The 20103-nt window shown below is 40.2% G+C and overlaps 1 protein-coding gene across 2 annotated transcripts in view; it reads left to right on the top strand.

The window, feature by feature from the left end:
• TBC1D10C (TBC1 domain family member 10C) overlaps nt 1–16338 on the top strand; it is a 36592-nt gene extending 20254 nt beyond the window's left edge. For both annotated transcript variants that reach the window (XM_070727736.1, XM_070727745.1), the window contains exons 4-9: nt 2092–2198; nt 5036–5150; nt 6842–6907; nt 10188–10377; nt 12725–12879; nt 15014–16338. In XM_070727736.1, the coding sequence (XP_070583837.1) occupies nt 2092–2198; nt 5036–5150; nt 6842–6907; nt 10188–10377; nt 12725–12879; nt 15014–15427 (1047 nt within the window). In that variant the 3' untranslated portion in view covers nt 15428–16338. The remainder of the gene's footprint in view (nt 1–2091; nt 2199–5035; nt 5151–6841; nt 6908–10187; nt 10378–12724; nt 12880–15013) is intronic.
• Nucleotides 16339–20103: the final 3765 nt, after the last annotated feature.

The raw sequence follows: 20103 nt of genomic DNA on the forward strand, positions 1-20103 counted from the left end.
ACTCACAGCCCGCAATCTCTGGAGCAACGAGTCTACGCAAGCCAAGGCTCTCTCTGGCTATAATAGCCACTCCTCCCCCCCCTTCCCTGGGGTCGAGGCTGATGCCATATCTGAAACCCGGCTGGGCAAATTTCAGAGAGAGGAACTCCTCCCTCTGGGCCCAGCCAGGTTTCAGTAACACATGCCAGGTCGGCCTCCTCATCCAGGATCAGATCCCGGATGAGGAGAGCTTTATTTACCACCGACCTGGCATTGAGTAGCAGCAGCTTGAGCCCAGGGCCAGAATTACACTCATCACCAGCACCCAGGATTGGGTTCACAGAGCCGGAACAAGGGATCGTTATTAAGCAACGATCTCTCGTTCCCCTGGAACGGCTAGCTCTGTGGCCCCCACCATATCTGCCTCTCCCCAGCAGGACCGGAATATTCCGACCCTCTACCACCTCAGACATCGGTGCCCCCTCCCCTCCTGCCTCTCCTGTGTCAAGTAGGCTAATCAAATCATTCATACCATTTCCATTTATTTCATCCATACCAAAGTTCCACCCAGCCCACCCATAACAATCATTCATTTCATACATATCATACCCACCCCAATAATTCATTAGTTTTAAAAACCCTTCTAAGAAATTAGCTAAATTATTAATTATTAAAAATTCAATATAGATTCAATTAAAAAAAACAATATAAAAATCAATTACACTAAAATAGGATACTAATTAACACTAAGTTATTCTCAAGATCTTAATAGAATAACATATAATTATTAAAAAATCATTAAAGTTATAAAGTGCTAAAGTTATAGAGTGCAAAAAATATAGGAAATAATTAAGATGATATTCCATCAGGTCAGCAATACAGCACCAGTTCTAAAGAGTGAGTTCTGGAGAAAAAAGTTCAATAACCAAAGAGAAGTCCACGTATATTGTTTTTCAGGATCTTGGGATCTTTGGTGCTAGCCACTGCCACTGGCTGGCACTCTCAGTTCTTTCTCTGGATCCACAATCACTTTTCCTCCTCTGCTCCCAGTCTCCAGTCCCTCTACAGTCTTACATGGTTTTAGTACAGACTCCATGTGGTCTCAGTAAAATGAGTTTCAATCCCTGGCTCTTTTACATTTAATAATAGGCCTATTTTTCCCCACTGTGCTCCTGGCCATATGTTTGTTTTTATCGTGTAATTGAGCCCTTGCACCTCCTTGTACCAATAATATAATCCATTTTATTTCTGTGCCCTGCACCTGGTAATGTATAGATATCATTTCTGAAGACTGTGTTTGCAATAAAGGAGTAACTGAATTAACAGAAACTGATAAATCGTTCTCCTGCTTATTTCTGTTTCTTAGACCAACTATATTTTCCTCCTTACTATTTTCAGTTGTGGTCTTCAACCATTTCTTGCTGACATGATTTTCAATTTCAGATTGAAACTGACCATAAAACCCATCAACCTCTTCATCCTGTGTTAATATTTGGAGGATAAAGTTGAATAACTGTTGTTGTTGTTATTATAAGAGTTGCCCATTGCTTTTATTGATATTGATATTATTTGATTACATTGGTCTTGATATTACTTGATTTTTGCTGTATCCTACTCATTATAGCAGCAACATAATTCTTTATTTTTTATATATATCTTGTAGTAAACAATGTGATTTTTTTTGTTTGAAAGTGTTCCATTCCAATCCATTTCAATTAGCTGATGCAGGTGAGGTCAATGTGCAGCCCATTTTGACTTTCATTTTTCTGTTTCCATGCTTTTTACATCCCATGTTGCAAAGTAGAGCAATTCTGCCTTTCAGCTTTTGATCCCCCCCACCCCCCCGCATGTCAACAACAGCAACTAAATGTCTGGAAGGATTTAATTTAGCCACATGATATCATAAGCACTATTAATACAACTGAAAGATCTTCAGCTGTTGCCTAGTAGCATGTTGAGTGCCTGAAGACTACACCATCTGTATTATCAATAACTTTATTGTGTTTATCTGTCTTTCTTTAGCAGCATATAAAGATGTAGGGGCGGGGTATTGTTGGGAAAAAGTAGGGCAAAATGGGGCCAACACTGATAGAGGTCTGTTTGCTGTTGCAGGAATTGCTTGATGTACCTGGTGATCCTCAGTGGGTGGAGACCATCACAAAGGACATTCACCGCCAATTCCCTTTCCATGAGATGTTCCTGTCTCCCGAGGGTCCTGGGTGAGTGAGTAAAATATACTGAGTGGAATTTTTGAATAGATTTACAGACTGAAATATACAGAATAGTTGTCTAAAGAACTTTCCAATCATATTTGTTTAAGGGAAAGTAAGTAATATTTCACTAACATATATAAATGCTTCATAGACTATATTTTTAATTTTTTTTCTTAATTTATGTCCAATACGGTGTTGATTTTTTTAAAATGCCAAATCTAAACTTTAACATGCTTACGTGTTGCTCTATAAATTGCGTAACAGCTGATGGTCCATGAATAGGTTTTTTGAGAATTACAAGATTCTCTCCTTCGCTCAATTTTAACTTTAATTTTTTTAAAAAATAAATTAAAAAGAAGTTCTGCATGTTGAAGAACAAAGGACTAGCTTCTTTAGATCCCAATAGCATTTGTAGAAAATAAAAGCAATGGGTAGCCCTAGGCTACTGCTTTGCTTGGAAAGATACCCACCAGGTCAGGAAAAAGGCTCATAACCCTTTACCACTTCTTCTGAGAAACTATGGCAGCATGGATAAAGATTGGTGTTCATAGCTCTGAGGCTTAAGGGTCATTAGAACTCAGGCTTTGTGTTCAACATGTTCTATGATCCTAAAAAAATGAATTAGCTTAGTAACCATACTCAGTGTGTTACATGACCAGAGATTATAATTCTTCGTACTTTGCATAACTGATTCAGTTTCCACCTTTACTTGGTTAATGCCAAGTTGAATTTTCCAGATGCATTAGGGTACTATTTGAATTATCCCAGCCAGTTGCTTTTGTTGAAAGGAATATCCTTCTGGGTTCAATTCCAAGTGGGGAAAAAGACACTGGATTCATGGAAGTTGCTTGGAAAGAAGGTTTAATGGAGGACAGGAGCACATGACACAAACTCCTGAGTAGAAAAGGTGGATCACATGCTTCCAGTTGTTGGGTGAAGAGAAAAGTTTTATTACCTCTGTTGGGCTCCACCTCTTAGTTCCCTGTTCCTGGGTATGCAATGCTCTCCGATTGGCTGTCCGACTCCCATGGGGTCATGCAGGGACAACTCTGTAGGCTGTCTTGAGTCCATGTTTGTTTGAGCCCCGCTGGCTGATTCAATCTTCCCAGGACCCATGTAGTGTAATGAAAGGGCTTTGGGAAATTCCTAATATGACTCTGTCTGAAGGAGGTAGATCTTTGTTATGTAGAATAGACTGGTCTAGGCTATTAACAAAGAGTGGGGGGGGAGGGTGATTGATGGCATATTGACAAATGTGGAGGCTACTAAGAGTGAGTCTGTTTCCTGCTAAAAAGCACATTTCTCCATTTCTCTATGGACATTCTATATATTATTCTGCCTTTTTAATATTTCCTAGGATATTTCATTTTTCTAGGAGAGGGATAGGTGCTCATTTCCTTCACTTTGAACCATAGTTCCCTCTAAGCTGAGCAGTGAGCAATCGCTCACTTAAAAACCATCATCAACTCAGAGTTTTCCAAACCTGCCCAGAAGCCGAGAGGGAAAGAGTGAGAAGGAAGGAGAGAGAGAGGAAGAGAGGAAGAGAGAGAAACAGATAGAAAAAAGAGAGGAAGGAAAAGAGAAAGAAAAAGAATGGGAGTAAGGAAGAGAGAAAGAAAATCAAAATCTAGTTTGAAACTAGCTCAACTATTTAAGTGGCATTTTGATATTGATAGAGTTGCCCTATTATGAGCTCACTGTTATAGACACACGGTACAGTATTTTATTTTGAAATTCTCTGAGGCAAAACAGGGTGGGTTTTTTATTTGTTTGTTTGTTTGTTTGTTTATTTATTTATTATTTCTGTGCCGCCCAGTCCTGAAGGGATTGCCGCTCAGACACTATACTTTTCCGCCCCCCCCCCCAAAAAAAAATTAGAGGGAACACTGCTTTGAACCCATTTTATCTATGGAATGTGCACAATCCTACCATGCAGACTGGTCAATTGCCCCATGGAAGTGTGTTGGGGAAGGGAAAGCCCACATTATTTATTTATTTATTTATTTTGTCCAATACATAATACACATTGAAGAGAAAGATATGTAATAATATAAGTAAAGAAAAGAATAGAAGAAAAGATATAAAAGTATAGGTGAACATATTTGAAAGGAAGAAAAGATAAATGAGATAAGGAGAGACAATTGGACAGGGGACGGAAGGCACACTGGTGCACTTATGCACGCCCCTTACTGACCTTTAAGGAACCTGGAGAGGTCAATCGTGGATAGTCTAAGGGAAAAATGTTTGGGGTTAGGGGTTGACACTACTGAGTCAGGTAATGAGTTCCACGCTTTGACAACTCGGTTGCTGAAGTCAAATTTTTTAGTCAAGTTTGGAGCAGTTAATATTAAGTTTGAATCTGTTGCGTGCTCTTGTGTTGTTGTGATTGAAGCTGAAATAGTCATTGACAGGTAGAACGTTGCAGCATATAATCTTGTGGGCAATACTTAGATCGTGTTTTAGGCGACGTAGTTCTAAGCTTTCTAGACCTAGGATTGATAGTCTGCTTTCGTAGGGTATTCTGTTTCGAGTGGAGGAGTGAAGGGCTCTTCTGGTGAAGTATCTTTGGACGTTTTCAAGGGTGTTGATGTCCGAGATGTGATATGGGTTCCAGTCAGATGAACTGTATTCAAGGATGGGTCTGGCAAAAGTTTTGTAGGCTCTGGTGAGTAGCGTGAGCAACAGGTTGAATACCACTTGCCAAGGCACAGCATAGAATTCTATCTAAAAGTAGAACCACAGAGCTGAGCTGGAGTGCTCTTACTGGATTACATCTGGTAAACGCAAGGCAAGGATGGGACCACGGCTTCCTCAAGCCTTCTATGATCTCTCTTCCCTTATAGACAGCAAGGGCTGTTGCAATTGCTGAAAGCCTACACTGTCCATCGGCCTCAAGAAGGTTATTGTCAAGCTCAAGGACCAGTGGGTGCCCTGCTTCTCATGCACATGCCACCAGAGGTGAGTCTCAGGCAAAGCCCTTCTTTCCTTATGGTTATCACTATGGTTGTTGGATTTAAAAAAAATAGTTTATTGAGTTTTAAATAATGCAAAGGGGAGATATACATAATAACAGCAAATCTCTAGATATACATATGCTCGGTTGAGATACATCATAATGTGACTTGTATATATTTAGGTGTACCTTACAATATTTACAAGGAAAAAAAAGGAAGTAAGTAGAAGATTAGAGATCATGAAAGAGACAACTTAGCAGGTGTGCAGAGGGGTTAGGTTTGGGTGGGGAGGAGATGCCTGCAATATTTTTGGAATTTACAACTATTCATTTTGGTTGTATGATTGGTGTATATGTTGAGAAAAAGGAGGTAAATCTGTAAAGAGCTTAAAGTAATAAGTGTTTAATATTTATATGTAGGTATAAACAGGATAATATTTCAAATATTTTTTTACAAATTGTGTACCAGGAGTCAAGTTAAGATTTAAGTTGTTTGTAATCGATAATTGATCTTTTTCCTTTATTGTTGGATTGATTGACTGACTGATCAAACAAAATGTATGAGGGTCACCCAGAAAGGAAAGCACCACATTTTTTTCTCAGCCTACAGTAATGGTATGAATGCAAAACTTTAGATATACGTTATTTAAATTGTCAGGGATGCGTGTGTAAATTTTTCATTTATTCAGACAGATAGTGTAGCTGCAGCAGCTTTTCGAAAAGGTGTCTGTAAGTGATGTACGTTACAAGCAGTGTGTCGTCATAGAAATTCTCACTGCGGAGAAAGAAACTATTGGGAACATTCACAAACGTTTGTGTACATGTCAGTGGTGTCAAAATGCAGCTAGTCCTGATGGTACAGTTGTAGATTGGTCTGCATTGCCACGAATAAAAAATCTGGCAGAAAAATTGATTGCATCATCCTGACCTCCTGACAGCATCCTGACATTTTTAATGTACCCTTTGAAGATCCTTGAGAGGGACCAGGTTGCATCTCTCTGATTTCCCAAGCTCTCTCTAGACTTCAGGAGATTTTTTTATTCCTTTTATTTCTAAGAGCAACCCAGCCGTGTGGGATCACTCACGAACGTGAATCCTAGAAAGAAGACTTGGACACATTCTCTCTCTGGGTGAAGTGACACAGTATAGAGTTGTGTACTTCTTTTTATTTGGGAGCATAAGGAAATGGGGATAATTACACGTACATGTCAAGTGATACACAAACATCCAATAACATATTTTTGAGTCCTTCCTTTCCCACAAACTAATTTCCTAGAAACTTTTCCTTTGAGCAAATGTTTCTCACACCTAATTTCTTTGAAGACTTCTGCCTTATCACAACCAATCTCCTTAATCACCCTCTCGTCCTGTGTTTGCTTCAGGCAATGTAAATCCCCCCTTATAACGTCCTGTCTGGAGTGATGTAAACTTGTTTATCAGTGAGATGTTTATTGAGCCCTTTTGTTCACCAGAAATACAGACTAGGCAAGTTAGTTCCGTCCTATCCTGGCTTATAATGGAATCAGGGTAAGCAGAGCATTTTTATGCTAGAGGTCCAGATATATATAATTATGATATAATCCTATTCTAACATTCATGCTATAATGCAACATTTCCTAACATCAGAGTTATTCCAGGCTGTTATCTGCTACTGTTTGTCTTCCCTGATGGTTGCTTGCTTTTTTTTTTTCCCCAGCAAGCATTCTGGTGCCTGGTACAGATCTGCGACCACTATCTGCCTGGTTACTACAGCCCCCAAATGGTGAGAGATTTAGGAAAGAATGGAAATCCACTTTCGGGGAATGGGAACCAACAAACTGGAGTGGCACAGCAGTCCTTAAGGCCTTTCTTTGGGGTTAAAGTTCTCTCCACCAATTTTTAACACTAGCAGAAGCCATATTGAGATGATATTTTTTTGTCCTGTCCCCACTGCTAATGCTTATTATTCCTCCACAGCCTCTATTCCAGCTTGCTGCCAAATGGTGCAATCCTTTTAATCAAAAATATCTGCAGGGTTTGCAAAATGAAGTCATGGGCTTAGCCCTCTGGCTTTGGTACCCATTTTTTCCTTCTCATCAGTACCAGCAGCCAGGGAAACAGTGATGGGACAGGAGTGAGGGTTTGACATTGGGTGCCTGTTGGCTTGTGCTGGTTTATCAAATGCTGGTCACCCTTTAATAATGCGGCCCTTCAACTCTTGCTGAGAAGAATCCACTTAGCTCCTTATGATGTTTTCCATAAGGTTCCAGGATGACAGTTGCTAGAGAAAATGATTTGCTATGTTCCTTTGTTGAAAGCAACATCCTAGCTGATTTAGGCAGAATGTTCTCCAGCTGGAGATGATATTAATTACCACTGATTGGGGAGAGGAATGGGACCCCTAACATATCCCCCTTTCAATCTCTCCCTCTGGTTTTAATTAAACGAAACAGGCACATACGGTAATTAGAAGACTTTTGAAAGAATGGGACTTTGAAAAGGCAGTTCTTTCCAGATCTGGCATTTCAACAAGCCCGCTGGTCAACTGCTCACATCTTGGGAGGTTGGGGGGAGAACAAGGAAGTGTAAGGGAGTGCCTGGAAACCAGAGGTGGGGCGGTAGGACTGCATAATAATAATAATAATAATAATAATAATAATAATAATTATTATTATTATTATTATTATTATTATTATTATTATTATTTATTAGATTTGTATGCCGCCCCTCTCCGAAGACTCCGAAGACTTTTGATTTATTATTTTGAAGTTATAATTTTGAACCTTTAAATAGCTAGACTAAAAGCATAAAGAATTCTCTGATAAATTGAAAGGCAAAAAGGAGAAGTAGAAAAAGTAGAAAGAGGGTTACATAAACTAGGGCAGAATATCAGGAAATAGCCCGAGTCTGCAAAGATGAAGTGAGGAAAACTAAGGCTCAAAATGAACTTAGGCCTGCGATAAAAGTCATAAATAAATAAAAACGCTTCTTTTAAGAAGTTAAAAACAAGGGGAAAAGTCCAGAAAACAATTGGTCCATTGATTGATTGATTGATTGATTGATTGATTGATTGATTGGATTTGTATGCCGCCCCTCTCCGGAGACTCAGAGCGGCTAACAGCAACAATAAAACAGTGTACAATAGTAATCTAATACTAAAAACGATCAAAAACCCATTAATATAAAAACCAGACATACATATATATCATGCATAGAATTGTAAAGGCCTAGGGGGAAAGAGGATCTCAATACCCCCATGCCTGATGGCAGAGGTGGGTTTTAAGTAGCTTACCATTGGTGGGAGAAAGTGGGAAAAGGTTGCAAGCAACAGGGAGAAAGCAGAACTACTTAACTCATTATGTTGCATCCATCTTTACTTCGTATTTGACTTACATAGAGGAAGATTCATACATGAAATTAAAGCCTAAGACTCAAGAATTGTGCCAGGTGAGGATGGCGAGCAAGACTGTAGTGCAAGGGTCTCCAAATTTGACAACTTTAAGACTTGTGGATCTTAACTCCTGGAGTTCCCCCAGCAGCGTAGCTGGCTTGAATTGAAGTCCACAAGCCTCAAAGCTGCCAAGTTTGGAGACCCCTACTGTAGTGGATGGATGAAACTGGAGGATGGTAAGCTGGAGATCTCATACCTCCCCTCCTGCAAGTGCTTTGTGTCTTAATACCCTGGCCTTCACACTGTGTCTGTTCTGTTCTGTTCTGTTCTGAGGTAATGGGTAAGTAGCTCCCATTGGCACTATATTATCTTCCAGGGATCATTTCATAAATTATTCTTCTCCTAATACTTCCCATAACCTTAACTGGGTGTTCCCTTTTTGGTGATTGAAAGATCAAAATGCAAAAAGGGAAATAATTTCCATAACGTCACTTCCTGACTATAGCATAGAGGCACGTGACTTGAAAATTCAGCCCTTGCTTGGTAAAGAGACCATTTTCAGAAGACGTAAAGGAAATGTATTTTAAATGAAATATTCAATTTTAAATATCAAAATGAAAATAGTGGTTGAATGATCACTATTTAAAGCCTGGTGTCACAGCTGTCAAAAGGAAGTGACAAATGAAAATGCAACACTCAAATCAGATCATAAGATGTCACTGGTCTGCTACAAATGTTGTATGGTTTATGTTGCAGCATAGAAACATAGAAACATAGAAGTCTGACGGCAGAAAAAGACCTCATGGTCCATCTAGTCTGCCCTTATACTATTTCCTGTATTTTATCTTAGGATGGATATATGTTTATCCCAGGCATGTTTAAATTCAGTTACTGTGGATTTATCTACCACGTCTGCTGGAAGTTTGTTCCAAGGATCTACTACTCTTTCAGTAAAATAATATTTTCTCATGTTGCTTTTGATCTTTCCCCCAACTAACTTCAGATTGTGTCCCCTTGTTCTTGTGTTCACTTAACGCATAACATTACAGAGGCAAGAAGATTCTAATTAAAATCTCCATGCCCATCCAGAAGGATATATGCAAATAATAATAATAATAATAATAATAATAATAATAATAATAATAATAATAACAACAGCAACAACAACAACAACAACTTTTATTTATAATGCCCTTTTAGCAAAGGGAATAACAACAGACTGAAGTTGAACAAGTTGAAGTTTAATAATTAATAATTTTAATAATAATTTATTAGATTTGTATGCCGCCCCTCTCCATGGACTTGGAGCGGCTCACAACAAAATAACACAGTATAACAAATCTAATATTAAACATCATATTCTATTATTTGTAGAAGAATAAAGGAAAAAATAATTCCGTATTTTACTACCCAGCATCTTTCCACACGGTCATAATTTTTGACAGTTGTAAGCAAATAGTTATAAGTCAAGTTTTGGGTTCTAGTTCTGGGTTTTAAGAAGAGATTGGATAGTCATTTTTCTGAAATGGTACCAGGTTTATTATGTAAGCAGAAGTTTGGACTAGAAGACCTCTAAGACCTCAAGGACAGGTGAGGATAGGAAAATGAGAGTTACAGAAGAGGAAACTACAGTATTTGATTAAATGATGTAGTTGCATCTTTTTTTCCACAGGAGGCGCTGGTGCTAGACAGTGAAATTTTTACTGCGCTCCTCCACCGTCTGTGTCCAAAGGCCTTTAAGCACTTTCAGAAGCATGGGGTGGGCCCTTTGATGTACATGCCTGAGTGGTTCCTGTGCCTCTTTGCCCGCACGCTGCCCTTCCCCACAGTGTTGAGAGTGTGGGATGCCTTCCTGAGTGAGGGTGAGTGAGGGCAATGAGCCCTTGGGGATCTGTAAGTACGAACTGAGACAAGAAGCAGAATCATGTTTGTTTGTTTGTTTGTTTGTTTGTTTGTTTATTTGTTTATTTATGTATTTATGTATTTATGTATTTATGTATTTATGTATTTATTTATTTATTTATTTATTTATTTATTTATTTATTTATTTATTTATTTATTTATTTATTTATTTATTTATTTATTTATTTATTTATTAGTTTTGTATGCCGCCCCTCTCCACAGACTCGGGGCGGCTCACAGCAGTGAAAAAAACAATATACAATAACAAATCTAATATTAAAATCTAAAATAACAATTTTACATTAAAAAACCTAAAAAAACCCATTATATAAAAGCATACACACAAACATTCCATACATAAAATTACATAGGCAACGGGAGATGTCTCAGTTCCCCCATGCCTGACGGCAGAGGTGGGTTTTAAGAAGTTTACGAAAGGCAAGGAGGGTGGGGCAGTCCTGATCTCTGGGGGGAGCTGGTTCCATAGGGTCAGGGCCGCCACAGAGAAGGCTCTTCCCCTGGGTCCCACCGGACATTGTTGCAGAACTTTGCAAGGCAACACCTGATGGTATGAGGTGACTGGGAGAATGAATTGCCCTACAGATGCAGGAGGCTAAATTGAAAAACAAGGGCAAGAGAGGGAACAGTCTTTCTTTTAGGGAGAGGCATCTTCTTTGGATTAAAGGAAGAGATTAAAATCTTTCTGAAGTAAATGTAAGAAGAAATAGGATATTGGATGGAGAAGGACAGAGATAGTCATGATTGGAAACCAAGATGGACAATATTATTATGAACTCACACTTAAATATTTTTGTGTGTGGCCCCCCAAGTGTTTTTTAATAACCAGTTGTCTGCCCTGATGACTGACTGGGTAGGCCTGGCTAGGGGAGGTCATGTGACTTGATTAGAGTGAGTGAGTGACATCGAGTTGGCCACGCCCACCAGATTTTTTAGCTCCTGGTGTTTTATTTCCTGTCGGAAATGGGTCCAAATGGCTCTTTGAGTGTTTAACTAAGGAATCCCAAGGCTGTAAAACAGATAAAAGAAGGAGTTGAAAAAACATTTTAAAAAAAGAGATGCCAGCATATTGTTATATTGCCATATAATTGCCAAGAAAAGCTCAGGGAGAAGCCCAAGAAGTCACTAAAAATCCAATGTCATGCAGACATTTTTGAGGTTCTTCTCATTTTTATGTTATTTTAGGGCTCGTACTGCATTTTTAAAGTGTTTCCACTTCCAAATGATGGGAAATGTATGCTGATTTTCATAAGCTAAAGTTGAAGGACATACCGGTACTTGAAATCCTGAAAAAAATATTTTATCAAATTACTCATCCTTATTTTGGAGGGAAAGTCATCCCCAGCCTGCTACAGATCCTGAGACTGTAACTCCCAGAATTCTCTGTGAACATGGAGTGGGAATTCTGGGAATTACAGTTCTACTTTAGCTGCAACACTCTGAGTAAGCAGAATAGCTTGGTGTGCAAAAGATGATTTCAGTAAATCCATTCACCAGTTTTTAAATTCTGCTTCCCTGGAGCTCTCAGATTATTCAGAAACCAGGAGAAGCAGTATTGTTCCATGGAAGAACATCCAGTTCCAATCCCAGCACTGAAGGCAAACTGCCCTCCCCCAGTGGGCCGACCTCTAGGAAGGCACAGGGTGCCATAATTGCCACATCAAAATGAAGCAACGGAGAAAATTTTCTCAATGAGACGACCTCGATTGTATTGAGATCTCTCCTTTTATTGTATTTCACTTTTCCTGACATGTGGTACAGAATAACCAATTCGCAAACGCCACATACGTTAAGCCATCCCCCAACTACCATTCACTCATGCGCTGTATAAGGCAACCTCCTCGTGACTTCCCTATAGATAATTAATGGAAGCTCCATTCATTGCCTTTTCCTGGATTGTGTGTTTACTGATGATTAGCAAAGGAATGAGAGTAAGGCATATATATTTCCTTATATGGAACTTAGCTATACGTTTTCTTCATGCTGTATATCAAGTTAATTATTTTCCACGTGGTCATGGATTCTGCAACTTGCTTACTCAGCCTGGACTTTGCTGCCTTTCCATTAAGGTTTATACAGCACCCATTAGGCTAAAACATCACCCTTCAGCAATATTCTATTCCAATGTTCAGTGCCTATGAACCTATGATTACAACACAGCATTTTCAGCCAAAAGGGTTAAGTAACATGAAAGTTGTTGTCAGAATAGGCCTGACCAGATGGATGGACAAGAGTGTACAAGAGTGCTTGCCATGTGCTCAACTGCTTTGTCCTGGCTTTCTCCCACAGGGGTCAAGGTGTTGTTCCGTGTTGGGCTGCTGTTAGTCCGCTTAGCCCTGGGCTCCTCTGAAAAACGACGTGGCTGTTCAGGACTGGTGGAGACACTGGAGAAGCTACGCAACATCCCACCTCAGTTTCTGCAAGAAGACAGCTTCATGGCTGAGGTAGAAACTTCCTGTCTGGTGTAGCAGCTCCCTTCTGTGTTTCTTTTTAGCCGCAATCAACTATTTTTTGGTGTGCAGGCATGTGAGGCCTGCAAAAGATGATTACAGTAACAATTGGGAGATTTTGTGAAAGGGTAGTGTTTGTATTTGTCTTTGGTGTTTGAGGGTACACAAGGACCGTCTTCTGCCTCATACTCATACAGCGGCCGATCAGAGCCCACAGGGATGGACTTCCCCGGGTCTCATCGACCAAACAGTGTAGATTGGAAGGTCTGTGGAGGAGGGCCTTCTCTGTGGCAGCTCCAGCTCTATGGAACTAACTATCCCTGGAGATCCACATTGCCCCCCACCCTTCTAGATTTCCAAAAGTCCTCAAAAATATGGGTTTGCCAGCAGGCCTGGGGCCACTGAGCTATAGTAGTCTGCTCCGGCCTAGAATGGGATGAATGTTTTGTACTGGGATTTTAATTGCAGTAAATTGTTTTATTTATGTATGTCAGAGTCCGTCAGGAGTTGGGCGGCTTATAAATCTAATTAATAAAATAAAATAAAATAAATAAATAATTCTGCTGACTGCCAGCAGTTCGATTCTCACTGGCTCATCGTTGACTCAGCCTTCCATCATTCCGAGGTGGGTAATATGAGGACCCAGATTGTTGGGGGTGATATGCTGACTCTGTAAACTGCTTAAGAGAGGACTGTAAAGTATTGTGAAGCAGTATATAAGTTTAAGTGCTATTGCTGATGCTATTGTTATTTTGGCCTCTCTTTTTTGGCGATTGCTGTTGCTGAAAAATTCCTTGCTGGACATCACCTATTTTGCCACTAAATTCCAGAATACCTTTTTTTTTAAAGGTAATCAGGAGGTTGTAAACTAGAGTTTACCCATGGGAGCCCTAATTGATTTGCTGCTAGGCACCCAGAAATCTATCCGGCACTTCCATTCTAAAATACGCACAAACCAGCTACCCTGTTTCCCCGAAAATAAGACGTACCCTGAAAGTAAGACATGTCAGAGGTTTTGCAGAATTTGCTAATATAAGGCACCCCCCGAAAATAAGGCGTAGTCAAGTTTACATACGGTACGATGGAAAAACATACGGTACCATTCAAAGCTGTTCATAGCGGTACCGTAATAATGTGGCGTCCCCTGCTGGCCCCTTCCATCGCTTTGTACCGTCCAGTACAGCAGACACAGCCTGCTGCTGTCTCACCGCCATTACAGTCTCCACTACAGTGCGTAGACTGTAGCTCCTCTGGTGGCCGGAAGCTGCAATAGCGGGAGTATACTGTTGTACCATATAAGTGCCTTCGTTTGTGTGTGTGGGTGCCATACTGACAGGTACCGTACCGTAATCAGTGTACCGTACGGTACACTTTCTTTGGGGGTGTCAGCTTTTCTGCCTGTGAATTTGTCTTATTTGAGAAATATAAGGCACCCCCAAAAAATAAGACGTAGCACAACTTTTGGAGCAAAAATTAATATAAGACAGTGTCTTATTTTCGGGGAAACACTGTATAAGTCAGCAATATTCACCAATGTCCTTTCCTCGTCTCTGTTGCAGAGGTGGGGAAATTTGAGGGCTGGGAGCTTCCCTTGGGTGATTAAGCAAAGGAGTAACATCATTAAAGTGGCAAGGCTCCCATTCCAAGGCAGGGGTTTGATTTTGTTGTATTGCTGGGTTGTTTTTTGCTATGCTTGGTGCATTAAATTAAATGAAGCCTTATGCACCCGGTTTTAATTATTTTGCTCCTCCAAATTCCCAGAATTATTTTCCTGGGAATTTGTAGCCTAAATTCAGGAATGCCACTTATTGAAGCCATAAGAGCTATAAAAGAAGGAATTTTATGGCCACATATGGACCCCGATCGACAGGTTGCCCCCACTTTTCCTGTCTTATAAGTCATTTACTATAATACAAGTAATTCTAAAAGTGGTGGGTTGCTACTGGTTCTCTCCAATTTGAGCGAAACTGTAGCAGCGGCAGGAGGCTCCACCCACCTGTCAGGACATCATCATGGTGCTTCTGCTCATGCGAACATCTCCAAACTGCTAGAAAAGGTAAGTGAAACCCATTAGTGCCTTGGGCCCCATACCTAAATCTGTCCTTGTTGCTTTCTTCCCCTTTGGTAGGTCCATGATGTGCCCATCTCAGAGAGTGATCTGGAACGTGAGTGTAGAATCCAACTGGGGAAAAGGTGTAAAGCTCAGCCTGGATTCCAGTACAACCCAAAGCAGCGCCTTTCTGGTGCCAAGGCCATTTTTGACCTTCAGCAACTGGAGGATGCGCAGAACAATAAGGCAGAGAAGGAAACTCATGCACTTACTTTCCACATCCCCAAAATCAAGGTAGACCCGCCCCCATCCTCCCCAAAGGAGCAGAAGAGGGCCTCGGAGATGCAAGGTCAGAAAAAAGAACAGAAAAGAAAGAAGCCGGACACACGGGGAAAGACTTTCCATGCCTTTGAGTATCCCACCGGTAGACGGGAGAGAAAGCTAGAACCAGAAGCCGCAAAGAGCAAGTCGTCTTTTTACTTGGAGGCATGATTCGCACACAGGGCAGAGAAGAGATGGAACTCTGGGGGAACAATAGCGCAGTTAGTGGATGAATTCAGAAGCTTCGACATAGCCTGAGTTGAAGGCAGTCCTGGATTTCTAGGAAATAAATAAACAAAATAGGCTGGGTTTCCTAATTTTAGGAGCTTCCTCTTTCTGATGCCTTCATCTATAACTCTGTCTGAATTAAATTAAGAGATTGGTAATCCCAGCCTACATATATTTTGGGATGTAGATAAACCCAGTGGTGGGTTGCTGCCGATTCGGACCAACTCGCCCATACCGGTGGCAGAAATTTGCCCCCCGCTCGCTGAACTGGCAGCAATGGTCTGCTGGCCATGCCCCCAAACTGGTTCTCCAGTTGCCGCTCCTTGAAAGCGCCTGGCAAAAAACCCTCTGCGCATGCGCAAAGGGTTCTGCATTGCACAGAGGATAATTTTCCCGATGTGTTACAAACCGGTAGGGAAGGTAAGTGGAATCCACCCCTGGATAGAGCTATGAGTTATAGTGTGTGTCCGATTAGGTCCCACAGAGTTGGCCTTCTCCGGGTCCCGTCGACGAAACAATGCCATCTGGCAGGACCCAGGGGAAGAGCCTTCTCTGTGGTGGCCATGACCCTCTGGAATCAGCTCCCCCCCCCCCCCGGAGAACTGCTCCTCCCCTCCTTGCCTTTCGCAAACTTTTGAAAACTCATCTATGTCGCCAGGCATGGAGGAACTGATATATCCTTAGCTGCCTTTGACTTTATGGATGGTGTGTTTGGGTTGTATGACTGTTTTTAATAGGGGGTTTTTTAAAGACTGTTTTAACATTGGATTTGTATATGATGTTTTAGATGTTGTGAACTGCTCTGAGTCCTCGGAGAGGGTCGGCATACAAATCTAATAAATTATTATTATTATTATTAATTATTTAGTTAAGCTTGGTGAATTTCAAAGGGCAATAATTTTGGCATCGTATCAGGAAGAGAACCACTAATAATTTGGAAACAGGGCAGCTCTCATTTAACAGCCGCCTTAGACAGAAACCTTCTGCAGTTACAATGATGAGGAAAAAATAATTTGGTGAGAATCTTTGCAGTTCTGTAAAGCAAACAAAAGCTGGAGTAAAATTGTAAAATTGTGGTATTTTTCTTAGAGACTGTTTTGCTTAATGACCAATTTGCTGGTCCCAATTCTGGCCACTTGACAAGGACTACTCGTTTGCTACACATTTTCATGTTGTAACCTAAAGTCCAGGCCTGGCAATGAGGAAAAAAAGAGGAAGGTCTCTAAGTTTTTGGATGAATGAAACCTAATTTGAAATACATTGAATTTACCATTGCTTCAGGCTTTGAGGTATTTGGCACCTTGATTCTAAGGGAGTAATATTTATTGCACATGTGTACATAAAACAGATTCACAGAATCTAATTTAATAAAATTACAAAAATGTGATTTTCCTATATCCATAAAGAACAAAGTTCTTCTGATTCAGTGTGACAAAGGGTGGGTGGGGATCGTATAATTATTTAGTTCCAGGAAAAGCCTGAGGAAAATAGAGAAAGGGTGAATCAATTAGTGGTTAAAAGAACTAATCATAATAATTACAATTTTAAAAAACCCTCAGTAACAATGGTCCACATGAGAAGTATGAATAGTTATAAGGAATTAATTACTGGGTTTATCATTAAATCTCATTAGCATATAACAACAAAATGTGTCATTTTTTCTTCAAAAACAAGCTGATAACTTGGACCCATTCTTTAAAATTACAGTACAGTGGTACCTCTACTTAAGGACTTAATTCGTTCCATGACCAGGTTCTTAAACTGAAAAGTTTCTAAGTAGAAGCAATTTTTCCCATAGGAATCAATGTAAAAGCAAATAATGCCTGCAAACTCATTAGGAAAGAATTAAAAGCTTGGAATTTGGAATTGAGGAGGAGGAGGAAGAGGAAGAGGAGGAGGACAGTCACTGCCGAAGGAAGAAGGGGAGGGGAGGGGAATCAAAAAAATCCAAAACTTTAAGTCTTAAAAAAAAGAAGAGGGCCTCTGAGGCAGCAAGGAGGAGCACGCGCCTCCCATACACCCGGCGTGAGGCTGCCTCCCATACACTGCGTCAGAGAGAGAAACCCAGAGGGAATGGCAAGAAACTGGTCAGGCCTTCGTGCTGCTCTCAAATTTCCTGGGAAATTTTTCCAGGCTCGGGTTCTTAAGTAGAAAATGGTTCTTAAGAAGAGGCAAAAAAATCTTGAACACACGGTTCTTATCTAGAAAAGTTCTTAAGCAGAGGCGTTCTTAGGTAGAAGTACCACTGTAGTGACTTTTTTTCTAGTTATATACCAGTATCCTCTGTTCTGCCTTCAATTTCATAGAACCAAAATTTTCATAGAATGACAAATTCTATACTTTACAAATATAATTCAACATCACACTGAGATCCTTAACTATTTATTCCCAAGATTACATTAACATACATTTTACTATAATTTGAAACTATAAAGCTATAATAGAACAAGACAAAATCATGTGAGTTAAAGAACGTTCAAATTTCTTACACAGACAATCTAAGAAGTCTTCATGTTCTTCCTTTGTTAAACATTCTTTGATACCTCCAACAGACCTCTCATAATATTTTAAGATTAATTAGTTTCATCTTTAAATAGTAAGAAGTGTATTTCCCATTTTTTAATACCTGGACCCCTTGATTTTCCAAAACTGGATATTCTAATTTTTCCTTCCGTGGACCCGATATATAAATAATGCAAATCTTCCTTTTATTTTTAACTACCTTATGAAAAGGAATTCTTGGTATACATTTGACTGCAGCCTCTCTTAATGAAGCTAAAATAGGCTGGTAAACTATTCAGGCCATGCTTTTAGTTAGTATATATATGTTTTACTTGAGAATACTGGCAGGAATATATTGAAGGCAAGCCAAACTCAAAGGTTAATCTCTCAAAAAAATTAAAATAGTAATTGAAAATCAATTGATTTAAAACATTAAGCCATCGTTTAGTTCACGTATTCAAATAGAGCCTCTTCCTCGCTATTTTCAGATTTGACTTCTATCATATTAACTTATCATGTGATTTGAGATCAAATCACAACTGCTTACCTATTAATAACCAAATGTGCCTAGCAGCTTTCAATGCTGGAAATGATCCTGATTTAATGTTTTTTGATTCTAACACATGGCAAGATTTCAGGGATATTATACATTTGCTTTCCAAATTGGCCCAGAGAGGGATGTGAACTTAATATAGTCAATCTTTATTTAGAAAAACATAAATGGTAAGATAAAGGCTCAATAGTATAGTTGAAAATCTGCTAGAAGCTAGGTTAATGCCATCGTCTTCATAAAGATAACTGCGTGTCCCAAGTGTATTATTGAGTATTAAGAGAAGAAACCAATCTTGTAACAACCAAATTAAAAACCAGACTGATCTGAAATCCATGACTGAAGACACCTGCAAGGCTTCTTCGCATTGGTCAAAAGAAAGTGATCTGCATGACGTTCAGTTGATTTTGAATTAGTGCTCTGCACTGAAAGTAAAACCTCAAAGGTGTATTAAACACTGAACTGAAAGGTGGGGGTGAGTGAAAGTCCTTCAATGCTGCAAAGCCCCATCCATTTGACTAAGTTGATCACAATTCCCAGATGGCTGATAATCATTATGGAATAGAATAGAATTTTATTGGCCAAGTATGATTGGACCCACAAGGAATTTGTCTTGGTTCATATGATCTTGGTGTACATAAAAGAAAATATAGATTTGTCGAGAAACATGTGACACAACACTTAATGATTGTCATAGGGGTCAAATAAGCAATGAAGAAGCAATCAATATTACTAAAAATCTTAGGATACAAGCAACAACTTATAGTCATACGGTCCTGAGTGGGAGGAAAAGGATGATAGGAATGATGAGAAAAAAACTAGTAGAAATAAAAGTGCAGATTTAGTAAAAAGTCTGACAGTGTTGAGGGAATTATTTGTTTAGTAGAGTGATGGCCTTCGGGAAAAAACTGTTCTTGTGTCTAGTTGTCTTGGTGTGCAGTGCTCTGTAGCGACGTTTTGAGGGTAGGAGTTGAAACAGTTTGTGTCCAGGATGCGAGGGGTCAGTAAATATTTTCACAGCCCTCTTTTTGACTCGTGCAATATACAAGTCCTCAATGGAAGGCAGGTTGGCAGCAATTGGGGTTTTTTTGCTTCTCATTCAAGAAGATTCATCGGTTCTGATGATAGAGAGGGTGGGGTGGAAGGATAGGTACTGAGCCAGTGGTGGGATTCAATTTTTTTTTACTACTGGTGAGTTGGGGGACATGGTGTGGCTTGGTGGCCGTGGCGGGGCAAGGCTGCTGTAAAATCTCCATTCCCTCCCCACTCCAGGGAGTCCTCGGAGAGGGATGGCATACAAATCCTGAGAGCCTCCGGGGGGATGGGGGAGCGTATTTTTACCCTCTCCCAGCTCCAGAGAAGCCTTTGGAGCCTCAGGAGGGCAAAACACGAGCCTACTGGGCCCACCAGAAGTTGGGAAACAGGCCATTTCCACCCTCCAGAGGGCCTCTGGGGCTTGGGGGAAGCTGTTTCCGCCCTCCCCAAGCATTGAATTATGGGTGTGGGCACTTGCGGATGCGCGATAGTGCACGCCCACGCTCTTTCGGCACCCGAGGGGAAAAAGGTG

Source organism: Erythrolamprus reginae, chromosome 1 (assembly GCF_031021105.1).
Source record: "Erythrolamprus reginae isolate rEryReg1 chromosome 1, rEryReg1.hap1, whole genome shotgun sequence".
NCBI lineage: Eukaryota > Metazoa > Chordata > Lepidosauria > Squamata > Dipsadidae > Erythrolamprus > Erythrolamprus reginae.